The sequence below is a fragment of the Myodes glareolus genome, chromosome 23 (genome assembly GCF_982192425.1).
Source record: "Myodes glareolus chromosome 23, mMyoGla1.1, whole genome shotgun sequence".
Classification (NCBI taxonomy): Eukaryota; Metazoa; Chordata; class Mammalia; order Rodentia; family Cricetidae; genus Myodes; species Myodes glareolus.
The window spans coordinates 5,363,242-5,376,753 of NC_142048.1; the positions used below are offsets into that span (position 1 = coordinate 5,363,242).

General features: G+C 48.6%; 1 protein-coding gene across 12 annotated transcripts in view; it reads right to left on the minus strand.

Moving 5' to 3' along the window:
* Positions 1 to 13,512, minus strand: part of Eps15l1 (epidermal growth factor receptor pathway substrate 15 like 1) — an 81,979-nt gene that overhangs the window by 18,461 nt on the left and 50,006 nt on the right. For 9 of the 12 annotated variants that reach the window (XM_085680376.2, XM_085680377.2, XM_048442817.3 and 6 more), the window contains 4 exons: positions 12,995 to 13,045; positions 11,997 to 12,133; positions 8,687 to 8,747; positions 7,934 to 8,016 (listed from right to left, as the gene is read on the minus strand). In XM_085680376.2, the coding sequence (XP_085536502.1) occupies positions 7,934 to 8,016; positions 8,687 to 8,747; positions 11,997 to 12,133; positions 12,995 to 13,045 (332 nt within the window). Of the gene's footprint in view, positions 1 to 4,601; positions 4,683 to 7,933; positions 8,017 to 8,686; positions 8,748 to 11,996; positions 12,134 to 12,994; positions 13,046 to 13,512 lie in introns of all 12 variants that reach the window. The other 3 variants (XM_085680379.2, XM_048442822.3, XM_085680378.2) reach the window with 1 other exon arrangement.

Consider the following 13,512-nt stretch of genomic DNA (forward strand, 5'->3'; position numbering starts at 1 on the left):
GGGAGGGGTGGTAAGCAGAAGACAGACCGCACATGGGGCTGGTGTACGAAGCGCACTCTAAGTGCTCTTCAGGGCGTACAGGTGCCAGGTCTTGGCCTCATTTGAGCCCATCTCCTCAAAAAACAAAACAAATAAATATAGCTAGATATGATGGTGCATGGGATAAGGTGAAGAGGAAGGCCTAAAAAACACTGGCTAGACAGCATAAAGGAAGACTGTAGAACCTTGGGTATGACACTAACACAAGCATCTAGGACTGCCCAGGATAGGAACAGCTGGAGAACCACCATAAACGGCTGCCCATGCACACTTAAGCATTGCCAGGGCATAAATGATGATGAGGAGATATGATGGACTGTGAAGCTCTATGAGGCCCCCTGGGAATTCGGCCAAGTACTAGAGACCCCAGGGTAAGTTCAGCAGATGGACTCCACTCTGGTCCGAGCCCTGCCTGTCAATAATCACTCTGTCTTGGCACTGTTTCAGTGGTGGGCCTGGGCCTCCCCCTGCTAGTTAAGGGCTCCCACCACTCACGGCATCCTTCCCAGTTCAGGGTCAGTATCTGTGGCTGGCAAGTGCCTGTCTGTCAGCATCATAGGGATGCAGTGCCTCTGACCTATGGGGGAGACACCCTCCGACAGACAGGTGGACAAACCACAGGTGGACAAACCACAGATGCCAGATCATTTGAGATACTTGCAGGAAAGAGCTGGAGCCTCCCATGTGGGAGAAAGATCTCTGTGGTATGGCAAAGGGTGGGTAAGAAACACTGTTTTCTTTTGTCAGATAGTCCTGGGTTTCCTGATCCTCCTGCCTCAGTCTCTTGGGTGCTAGGAGGACAGGCAGGTACTATCACACCTGGTGGAGAGCACACAAATAGGAAAGAGAAATGGGAATGCTAAGAGGGATTGCTGTGATCCCTGGACCTGCATGGTGGAGACAAGAAACTCCTGTAATACTTGTGCACCTTGGGGTATTTGACACACTTACACAAATAAAATATGGTGGAAAAAAATAAAGTGAAATGCTTGGACAATGGGTGATGAAGAGCACTGGCTGCTTTTGTGAGGCCCTGGGTTTGGTTTCCAGCATCCACATGGCAACTCACAACCATCTGTAACTGCAGCTCCAGGAGTCTAACAGAGCTGTGTTGCACAAGACGTATATGCAAACAAAATACCGTACACATAAACTAATTCTTTCTTAAGTGAAATATCTGACTGGATACAGTGCCACATACCTTTAACCCCAGCACAGACAGATCTCTGTCTGAGTTTGAGGCCAGTCAAGGTGCTACAGGGTGAGACCCTGTCATGGACAATTCAATGTCAACTTGACACAAGCTAACATCATCTGAGAAGAGGGAGTTATAATTAAGAAAATGCCTCCAGCTGGGTAGTGGCGGCATATGCCTTTAATCCCAGTACTTGAGAGGCAGAGGCTGGCAGATCTCTGAGTTCGACGCCAGCCTGGTCTACAGAGTGAGTTCCAGGACAGCCAGAGCTATAAGGAGAGACCTTGTCTTGGAATTAAAAAAAAAAGTCCCCTTAAATTAGGCTGCAGGCAAACATGTAGGGCATTTTCTTAATTCGTGGTTGATGGGGTAGGGTTCAGCCCATTGTGGGTGGTTCCATCTCTGGTCTGATAGTCTTGGGTTCTATAAGACTGAACAAACCATGAGGAGCAAGCCAGTAAGCAGCTCCCTCCATAGCCTCTGCATCAGCTGCAGCCTCAGGTTCCGTCCATTTGAATTTCTGTCCTGACTTCCTCTGATGTGGAAGTGTAAGTGAAATAAACCCTTTCTTGTTTAAGCTGCTTTGGTCATGATGTTTCATCACAGCAATAGGAACTATAACTAAGCCGGGGCCGTGGTGGTGCATGCCTTTAATCCCAGCACTTGGGAGGCAGAGGCAGGTGAATATCTGTGATTCAAGGCCAGCCTGGTCTACAAGAGCTAGATCCAGGACAGCTAGGACTGTTACACAGGGGAACCCTGTCTCATAAAACAAAACAAAACAAAACAAAACAAAACAAAACAAAGGAACTCTAACTAAGACAGACCCTTTCTCAAAAAGAACAAAATGTTAAATAAACAAGAACACATTTTACCCAACATATAAAACAGTAAAGTCCAGATCAAATAAATTCACTACTGACAAAACCAGAAGGACCAAGCCAGGTGTGACGGCACTGCTGCCACCACAGTGCACTACAGCACTGTGACAATAAAAATGACATCAAACTCCTCAAACTCATCCAGTCACAGGAAAGACGCTTGGCTCTAGTCACAAGTTCTTTGCACCAGGGGTACGGGCAGGGCCTGCAGAAGCTACAGCTCCTTCCTTAGCCCCCTCAGTGCCTCTGGCCCCGGCAGGATGGAGACGGCTGTCCTGCTGCTCTCACCCTCTCCCTAAGGGCTTGTGAGGGAACCCTACTGCCATCACACACAGGCAAACTGAAGCACAGAAAGGCTTGCCCAGACTGTACCGCATGTCAGTGCTGACCCAGGGCTAGTACAGCTTGTCTACTACTCAGACTTGGACTAACTCCATGGCACCTTCTGAAGGGCAGACACCGAGAACTCCCCATTCTCAGGTTGAAGGAGACACATGGCTTCAGGGGAGAAATAGCCAGGAGCAGACACAGAGAGAAGGCAGTTCCTCCAAAAGAAAACAGTGTTCTAGGGCTGGAGACACAGCCAACGGGTCAAGTACCTGAGCTTCCTAGTAGCCCTGGGAAAAGCCAGGTGCTGCAGTATCTATGGCATGTGTCTATGGTATGAGGTGAGTTGGGTTTCCCAATCTGGGCTGAAATCCCAGCCCAGCTCTCTGCCTTGATTTCCCATCTGTGACATGACAGAGACAACTGGCCTCATTGTCAAGAGTGTCCTGGAAAGGAAGAGTTAGGGAAATGTCTGCCACACACTGGATACATCAGCAGAGATGCCACAATGAATACAGTGATCCCCACCTTGTCACTGTTCATCACACTGAGAGTATGGAGAAGGAAAGTTCCAGAAAACAGCTCCTGAATCTCAAATTACTTATTGTAGCGTACCGTAACTGTTCATTTGCCAGTTGTGCCTTGTTTAAAAGTCATACTGTGTCAGAACTGCAGGTGCATAGGAAAGTGAATACGAGTTTCAGGCATCCACTGGGGAAGGGCTCCCCAGATGGGTCTCCACAGGCTAAGAATATGGTGAGGCATGTGAGCAGCATGCTATCTCTTTCTGGAGCCTGTGTCTACAGAACCTCAACTCCTCCTGCCTCTGGGGAGCGGAAGGAGATAGACTAGGGCCATCTACAGGCTAGTGGTTGTTTTTTTTGAGATAGGGTCTCACTATAAACCCAAGGCTGCCCTTATATGCATGTTTTTCTAGCCTCCGGACAAGACACAGGATAACAGAAAAGGTGTGTGCCTCTCAGTATCTTTTGATGCTGGCAAGAGGCTCAATGTACTTGCAAGCAAGCCTGAGTTTGATCCTCAGGTTCAATGGTGGAAAATAATACTGACTCAAGCAAGTTATTCTTGAGTTCCACATGGGTGCCACAACACATGCACTGCTCCTCCCATAGAGAAGTCACTTGTTAGCTAAAGGTCTGACTGTGTGATGGCCTGTGTGATACAGTCCTGGTTCTGGGCCTGAAATACAGAAGTGGACAGAGGGTGCAGTGTGGACATGGTTCCCTGGTCTCCTGACTTGGGAAGCCCTGACACCTGGTGATACAATGCTATCTGACCCTCCGGCTTGCTGCAATGTCTCAGACCAGAGAGTTGTGTCACCTCTCCCTGGGACTGAACTGTGCCAGCCTGGCTCTCCTCATAGTGTTCTATCTTTTCTAGTGCCACAATGCCCAGGGAATTTCCTGGTACCAGTTTTATTCTTTTCTTCCTTCCTTCTTCCCTTTCTTCCTTTTCTTTCTTTTTTGAGGGAATGTCTTCACTGTACAGCCCTCGCTGACCTGAACTCACTATGATCAGGCTAGCCTTGAACTCACAAAGCTCTACCTATCTCTGCTTCCCAAGAGCTGGGATTAAAGGTGTCTTTCACCAGGCCAGCTTGTATCCCTAGTTTTGATGATTTTAGGTTTACCACCATGTTTCCTTTGGAATCTGGCTCTCTCCTAGTTGGGCAGTGGATTCAAGGCAGGCTATATTTTAAAGAGGTTCCTGTGAAGCCTGGGAACTGGGGAGGTACAAGGTATGCTTCCAATGACATCAAGAATTCAGAGGCAGGCGTGAGCTGACCACTGCAACGGCCTTGGAATTGTGTTAACATAGACTGCTCAGACCTTCTGGAAAGCAGTTTTGAGGAACAGTCAAAAAAGACTGGGGGCATGGCTCAGGGATGAATCCCCTGCCTGGCATGCAGGGGACCCTATGTTCCATTAGCACCACTGCAAAGATTTTTAAAAAAAGAAAGAAAGAAAGAAAGAAAAAAACCACGACAAGGTTGAAAAGTCACTGAAAATGGGCTGTCATCCACCCCGCTACTTCACAGGTGGCTTTTCTTCTGGGTGTGGGTGGAGAGAAGGTGAAAGAAGTTAGCCGTATTTACATTCTGAAGTGCTCTATGAACACACTTTAGAGAACTTACTTACTTTGATTTCCTTTTCGGCTGGAGTGCTGGGATGAACCCAGGGCCCTGATCATGTTCTGCAGGCTCGTGCCACTGACCGCACCTGCAGTCGGGGGAACTCATTTTTAAAGCAAGCAAATGTCACCAAAGCTCAACAACTGTCTAGAATATTCCTCTGGGAACCTGGCTAGTTATATGTCAACCTGACACAAGCTAGAGTCATCTGAGAGGAGGGAGCCTCAGTTGAGAAAATGCCTCTGTAAAATCTGACTGTAGGTCAACCTGTGGGCATTTTCTTAATTACTGATTGATGGGGTGGGCCCAACTCATGGTGGGTGGGGCCATCCCTGGTGGTCCTGGGTTCTATAAGAAAGCAGGCTGAGCAAGTCAGGGGAAATAAGCCAGTAAGCAGCTTCTCCACAGCTTCTGCCTCCAGGTTTCTGTCCTCTGTGAGTTCCTGTCCTGACTTCCTTTGATGAACAGTGATGTGGAAGTGTAAGCCAAATAAACCCTTTCCCCCCAAGTTGCTTTAGTCATAGACTTTCATTGCAGCAGTAGAACCCCTAAGAGAGAGCCCTCCACTGTCTGAAGGGCTCACTGAGGTGCCTGCTGTCACTTTCCTCAGCACAACTGTGCTGAGGTAGGACACTCTTAACTTGAGGAGCGAGGAACGGCACGCATTGCGGCCCCACCCAGATCAGGTGCAGAAGGCTGGTGGTGGTGATGGTTTAAAAAAAAAAAAAAAAGAAAAGAAAGCTAAAAGAAAAAAGCCCTCGCCACTCTACTTTCATTTCCCTCCAGACTTATTTATACTGGGTGTTGTTCTTGAAAACTAGCAAGGTAACCAGAGAGGAAAATCAGTGGGGGGTGGGGGTGGGGCGGGCACAGGCTTTACAAGTATCATGAAGTCAAGAGCCCCAGGATGGTGTAAACAGTGTACGGGACAGGATTTTCCACAGTCCCAGCCAACTGTGTCCTGGCCTGGTGCCGAGAACAGGAAGTGGGCCTGGCTTTCCTATCCCAGTTGTGGGGGGCAAGGGGAGACAGAGGCTTATCTGGGGGGTTCATCAGGAGAAGGGGACAGTAACTGGGCAGAGAGATAGGGAAGGACTAGATAGGGGTGGGAGCTAGCATCTACTCCAATCTCAAATCCCAGCATCCCAGGTGGAGAGAGGCCTAGGCCCTGACTCCCCAGCCACACACTGAACACTTAGAACTCGCTAACATTTTCACACGTGTGTGATGTTTTCCCATAGTCCTGTTATTCCTTTCCACTCCCACAAACTCCTTCTTCACTCCTACTTCCACGTCTTTGGTTTCTGTAACTCTGAGCTTAATTAGGGCTGCTTACATGTGCATGGGCAACCAGCCAGTGGTTACTCACAGTGCAGTGGAGAAAACACCCTTCCCATCAGCAACCTACAACTGCAGATACCTGTACACTTGCTTAGGCCTTCCCTGGGGCTGACAATGAGCAGGGAACAGGTTCCATGCCTAGAATAGTTGGCTCCTCAGAAAGGAGCCCAAACTCTTGATCATCAGTCCTTATAAGCTGCTGCCCCCATGTGGCCAACATGCCCTGACTCTAGGAGTTGGGCTCCCAGGGCTGCCTCTGCTTCTCCAAAGTTTGCCTAGGTACTGGCTGCTCCTGGACCTGTAGGTATGAGGCTCTTGAGTGTGCTGGAAGCCAGGCCTCCCTGTGGTGCTGTCACTGTGCTCAAAACTTGCAGCATGTCAAGTGTGTTTTGGAAGCAGCATGTCACATTGCATGTTGCTATAGTTGCCGCCTTTGGCACCTGAGAGTGACTGCGCAGTTGGGACAGAGTGAAAAAAAGGCATGGTGGGGGAGGGCAGGAACCCCATGTGGTTGGCCTCCATCTCCTGGGGTTTCCACCACCCTCACACTGAAGACAGAAAGACAGTGCACACAGGCAGCGTTCCTTCTGACTGCAACAGAACCATGGACACTCGAAGCAGCCCAGACATACAGTCTGTGGCACTGAGTTAAATCACAGGAGGGATGCTAGTGAGGATTTTAATATCCCCTGTGCATCATGCAATACATCTTTATGGATACTAAAGGATGCCCGTGCCCTCAGAATGCCCTCCTACTGCCTCCTTCAGGTGGATGGAACCAACAGGGGACAGGATTGCTGCCTGGTGACTCTCATCACCACCTGGCCCCAATAGAAGGTTGGATTCTGCTAGGGAAACTGAGCCTCATGAGAAACATTTGCAAGGCATACCACATGGCTCAAGGATAGATCTGATGCCCTGCTAGGGCAGGACAGGAGAGCACACCTGTAGCACTACTATTCTTAACTGTTTGGGGGCAGGGCTTCCCTGCACAGCCCAGGCTGGCTGCCTCAGCCTTCCACGGTTTGCTGCTACAGCTGGTTTGACTTTTTAATTCATTACCAAAGATGATACCAACATACACGCACTGGCGTGCTGGGCTGGGACTGGTGACTTAGTCTATCTCACTAAGACCACAACTCCAGGTTAGCAAGTTCTTCATAAGGATGAGCCCTGCTGATTTCTTCTCAGGCAGGGAGGGCTAGCTCCTAGTAGCCCAGGCTAGCCTCCGAGTCACCTGAGCCCACTACCAAGTGCTGGAGGAAGATGTGCACCCACTTAGGCCTTGAGCTGCTCTACTTGGGCTGACTGCTTGCTGAGCTCAAGATGTTGAGCTCTTAAACTCCATGTCCCCTCAATGAGTGACACCAGCCACCATGCATCACAGAGCCAGAGCAGACAGGGAAGCTTTACAGGGCCCCTGTTCAAGACAGGGCTGTGGCTTCCGTCCTTGAACAGTACAAGCTGTCTTCACATGCATATTTGTTCACCTCTGCTGTGAGCTTGCCTTCACCATTCAATACTCTCATGAGTTGGTCCCTGGAGGTTCCAGACATTTGTGTGGTCCACTTTCTCCAGACACCTAAAACCTGAGGCATGTCATGCTGGCCTCCTGGGATCACGTGTCTAACTCTTCCTTCCCTAGGTCCTTGGCAGACAGACAAGAGTGCTGCCTTGGGCCACTCCCTGACCTTCAGTGTGTCACAGAGGTGCCACTTCATGTCCTGAGATCTGATCCTTGTTTGATCAGATCTAAGAGCAAGGTGGGCAATGGCATGACTGCACCAAGAGGGACTTGGCCATGGCAGCTTCAAATGTACACAGGTAACATATCCTATCCCAGGTCAGGGCATTTTCTAGGCCCTATCCACTCTCTGCTGAGTAGAGTTGCACTCAAAGAGTGCAAACACATACATATGTGGCAACAGTTATATCTGCCCACCCACAAGAGGCGGGCAGACATAAGCTGTGGCTGGGACTTCCTGGGAGGAGACTTACCTTGGACATCTGGCTGAAGTCAGCGAAGCCCTCGGCACTGCTGAAGGAGCTGCTTCCAAAGGGGTCTAGGGTTCCAAAGGGATCTGTGAGGAGCACCAACATAGTTGGGGTTATGGTCTGAAGAGATGTGCCTAAGCATCAAGGGGTAATCCTAGGGTCCAAGAGTAGGAAACTTGGGACCATGAATGTCTCTGGGAAGATGGCTTCTGTGAGGTTCATGGAGAGATTGGTTCTGCCGACCTACCAGTCCAGGAGAAGCAGGCAGCATGGAGAGAAGGAGCCATGTGAGGGTGGCCGGACACAACACAGTTTATACGTGTGTAGGGCCATCAGTTAGGAGAGAGCCCCCATTCCTGGCTTTTCAGATAAGGTCTTACTCTGTAGCCCAGCTCTAAAACTCACAGAGATCCCCCTGCCTCTTGACTCCTGAGTGGCAGGCTTATTAAAGGTGTGCACCACCATGCCTGGGTCTGTTTCAAAACCAGTGATCCTCTAGGTTGTTTCCCAGTGCTGAAGTCAGAGGTGAGTGACACCATGCTTGGAAACTGTGGACTATTCCCATTAAGGACAATGAGCAAATGGCCCCCAGCACTGGTGTTAACAGAGAGACTGTCTGGAAGGACCCCAGATCTGTGTGGAATGGGAGCATCCACTTAGGCCTCATGTTCTACCTAAGGCTATACAAATCTAGGGACTGAGGGAATTACTGAGGTGTGAAGTGGTGGGGAGAAGGGGGAGAGCCGCAGGTCTCACCTGATCCTTTTGAGGAGATGCTGGAGGAAGAGAAAGGATCACTGGACTCAAAAGGGTCGAGCTGAGGGACAAGAGAGAAAGAATTTACTCTGCCATCTACCCATTCATACCTGTACTTTCCAACATTATTGTACTTTCCAACATTATTCCAACAATATTGCAAGAATATTGCTTATGGCATTTGAAATACCGTAAGCAATAGCACACCTCAGGGAAGGTGGGGTGATTCAGACAAACTTGGGCTGTGGAGGGTAACCCTCAACATGCACCCTGCAGCAGGCAACCAATGCTACTATCCCCACAAATTACTAGTGAACTGGAGGCCTAAGAAGCAAGCCAAACACACAGACACAGAGGGCATTAAGATCTGGCAGAAGTGGAGCCCCTGCCTAGGATCCCTCAGTGAGGATTAGAGGTATGGCTCAGGAGTGAAACCTCTGCTTAGAATTTCCCAGTGAGGGGCTGAGGGTGTGGCTCAATAAAGGGAGGGAAGTCTGTCTTTCAATGGAAGTAAGAGAATCAGAAATGACAAATGACGAATGCCTGGCCAATTCTATGAGTACTTAAAGGGCTTGGCTGCGTACGACTTTTATCCCAGCAGTGGGGAGGCAGAGGCAGGCATATCTCTGTGAGTTTGAGGCCAGGCCTGGTCTACAGAGTGAGTTCAGGACAGCCAAGTCTACAAAGAGAAACCCTGTTTCAGGACAAAATAAATAAATAATAGATAGATAGATAGATAGATAGATAGATAGATAGATAGATAAGTGAAATGGAGTGGTTAACTCTTTTAAATTCGTGCCTGTCATCCCAACACACAAGAGGTCAAGGCAGGAGGATTGCTGCAGGCTTTTGAGGTCAGATGGGACTATGTAGAGAGACTATGCCTCAAAAGGAAAAGAGGAATAGAAGACAGAGAGAGATCCATACAGAAAGGATCAAAGCAAAAATAACAAATGCTGCCAGCACTGTGGAGGCAGAGAAAGGCAGATTTCTGAGTTCCAGGCCAGAAAATACCTGTCTCATTTGGGGAAAAAAAAAAAAAAAAAAAAGTTCAGAGCTGGAGTGGTGGCTCAGTGGTTTCAAGCACTGATTGTCCTTCCAGTGGGCCAGAGCTGGGCTCCCAACACCTATATGTATCTCAAGGTTCAGGGATCTGATGTCTTCTTCTGGACTCCATAGCCAGCAGGCACTCATGTGGTATACAGTCAGACATGAAGGCAAAACACCTATACAACTAAAATAAAAACTTCTTAAAATCTTTTCTTTAAAAAAATCTCAACAGAAAAATAATTATAGGTTATGATTCACTTTCCAACATGTTGGGCAAAGGGACTGGATTCTAGAAGATGTAATATTATAGCTCATTATGTATGTACATAGCTCATTACATACATAATGAGCTATAATATTGGGGATGGGACCCCAGTCTCAATATGAAATCCATTTGTTTCTAAGTGTATGAGGTTTGTTTGCATGTGTGTGGGTGTGAGTGTGTACATGCAAAGGCCAGAGGTACCCTCTGCCTTACTTCTTTTAGGCAGAGTCTCTTACTGAACCCGGAGTTGGGCTGACCATTGAGCCCCAACCATCTTCCTGTCTCTATTCAGCTCAGGGCAGGCTGTATATGTCCAAGATCACAGGTAACTTGTTTCACAGGAGATGGGGACTGTACGCCCACCTCAGGTTTTCACAGTTGTGTTTTTGACTGCTGAGCCACCACTCCAGCACCCCGTCACTCCAGCACCACCACCTACCTCATTGGGGTTTTGTTTTTGTTTTTGAGACAGTGCCTCACAATGTTTCACTGCTTGCTATGATGGCCAGGATGGTCTGGAATTCTGTTGTTTCTTATATTCTATAAACAGCCGGAAGGGAAACTGGCACAGCATTCTGAGTGCACTTGTGCCCTGGCTATATGTCCAGCCACACGAGGTCACTTGTATCATGACATCAGGTCTGGCAGGGGCAGTTAGGCCTTCTGAGTGTTACATGGAGGGAAAAGTAAGAAACTTGGCACCTCTCAGCCTTTTGGTTCCTTACTTCCACAGAAATACTCCTTCTGGGCAGGGTTGTTTTCCTTCTCTGGCTGCTGCTATGTTGCTCCCACAACAAAACCAGTGGCCACACTACTCCAGAACTCTGAACCAAAATAAACCTCTTTGCTTTGTTAAGTGTCAGCCTCAGGGATTTTGTTAGAGTAACAGAAAACAGGCCAACACCCGAGAGAGTGATAACTTAGAAGTTATCTAACTCAGTGGTTTGCACCACCTAGATCCCAGAGCACACAGCCAATGAGACAATTCATCAAGTAAAGGTGCTTGCTGTCAAGCCTAACAATCTAAGTCTGATCCCAACAACCTACTTGGTGGAAAGGGCATCAATTTGTTATCTTGACATCAACATATGTTGTGGCACTGACAAGTGTGTATACACACACACACACACACACACACACACACACACACACACACACACGGGGCTATGGACTCCTCAGTGGTTAATAGCACTTGGTGCTCTTGTTGAGTCTGGTTCCCAACATCCATGTCAGGTAACTCACAGCAAACTGAACTCCTGCTCTAGGGGATATGATGTTTTCTTCTGTCCTCCAGGGCACCTACACACATGTGGTACACACAAATTCATATAGAGGGGGCTGGAGAGATGGCTCAGAGGTTAAGAGCATTGCCTGCTCTTCCAAAGGTCCTGAGTTCAATTCCCAGCAACCACATGGTGACTCACAACCATCTGTAATGAGATCTGGTGCCCTCTTCTGGCCTGCAGCATATACACACACAATATACAATATTGTATACATAATAAATAAATAAATATTTAAAAAAACCCAAATTCATATAGATACATGTTGCCCACGATGACCCGGGACTCCTAGACTCAAGTCTTCTCCCACCTTCACCCTCCTGAGCAGACAGGACAACAAGTGTCCAGCTACTTGTGATATTTTACTGTAGCTGTGAGAGATGGAGTACAGGTGGGAGGCAGAGGACCATAGAGAGGAGATGGAGTGGAGGTGGAAGGCAGAAGAGTTGACCACAGCAGAGGAAGAGACAAGAGCTATCTGAGGAATCACCCTGGCCCTTACTTGGTACTGTAGTACACTGGCTCACAAGACAGGACTTGGCAATGACAGTGTTGGGAGCCGCCTCACTGACCAGGAATGAGACTACCCTTTTAATCCCAGCTTCTGGCCAAGCCAGCCAGCCGCCAGCCTCCTGAACACCACAGCCCCATCCAAACACACATCAAATCAGACCTGCTCAAGTGGGCCCCACACAGAGACTACTCTACTCACCTTTGGAGGTAAGGAAGGGTTCTTCGTGAAGGGGTCTGAGGTAAATGGGTCATTCTTTGCCTGTTTCTTGAAGAAGTCATCAGTGGTTGAACTATGGAATGGGTCACTTTCTTTGAAAGGGTCTCCTCCAAATGGGTCTACAAAGAGAGGGCACAACTGGTGAGCAAAGATACTAGAAAGATGTAATAAGGAACAGGCACCAGGGAGAGGTAAGGAGTGGACACCAGGGAAAGAAGGCTCAGGTGAGGCACAAACTGTGAGTGATCAGTTGCCCTGAGGCTAGGATGGGGACACTGGTCACAAGTGAGAACCTTTCTGGGTGATGGACAGTCTTTCAACAGTTTCACGCATCTGTCAAAAGCTTTACTGGGCATTTGCTGCCAAACCTAACAGCCTGATGCACATGGAAGAAGCAGAGAACTGACTCCTGCAAGTTGTGCCCTGACCTCCACACGTGGCACACACACATACAACAGTTAGAAGTTCCTGGAGACAGGATCTTGCTATGTAGGCTGGCTTTGAACTCAAGAGATCCACCTGTCTCTGCCTACCGAGTTACTGAGTTCTGGGGTTAAAGGTGTGTGCCACCATGTCCAGTTTATGGAGAAGTCTGTGATGTGTACATTCTGCTCTGCCAGGGGCAGGAAGCACACTGGTGGACCAGGCATTGGACAGGATGGGAGCGACTGTGACAGATGGAAGTCTCTGCTGGGATGCAAATATTTCAAATCTTTTTTGTTTCTGTGGTTGGAGATGGAATCCAGGCTTTTGGTCACACTAGGCAATGCCAACACGGGAGAAAAAAAAGGTACACATGACATATAATGGCTGTCTTTTGCTGTGACATCACAGTCCCTGGCATGAGTGGTTGGAAATCCCACCATGTGTAACAATTACATAACACACTAAACATAGGCAGCTATGGCACAAGTGACTATGTCCCCAGAGTCTGGAGAGACTCTGAGCATTGTCAGGGACACAAGGAAGCCAGCCTTTACCTGTGGCTGCCGTCTGCTGCTCTGCGAAGGGATCATTCTGGAAGGGGTCACCTGGAGCAAAAAGAGCAGCAGTCAGCTGAGTGGAGGACAGTGGAGACATGTATCCTGCAGTCAGCTGAGTGGAGGACAGTGGAGACATGTATCCTGCAGTCAGTTGAGTGGAGGACAGTGGAGACATGTCTCCTGCCTGGTTTAAGGAAAAAAAGTGGACCCTGTGCACCCCGGCCTTGCCACAAAAAGTTCATGGGTGAAAGTGTCAGTCTCAAGCAGGAAAACACTGAAGATGGCCCAGATGCCTGGCTGGCTATAGAAAGAACTACAGTTGTCATGAACTCACTTTTCTTTCTCCACTCTGGATCCCTGTATTTCCTCCTATCTGGCTTAGTCAGAGAACAGAGACACAGTGGTTGTCCTGGTCATGTCATAATGACCTGTGACAATGCCAAAGCTGCTGGATCTGTCCCTTACACCTAAGATCAAAATCTGAAAGCTCTTCGGGCGTGGTGGCACACATCTTT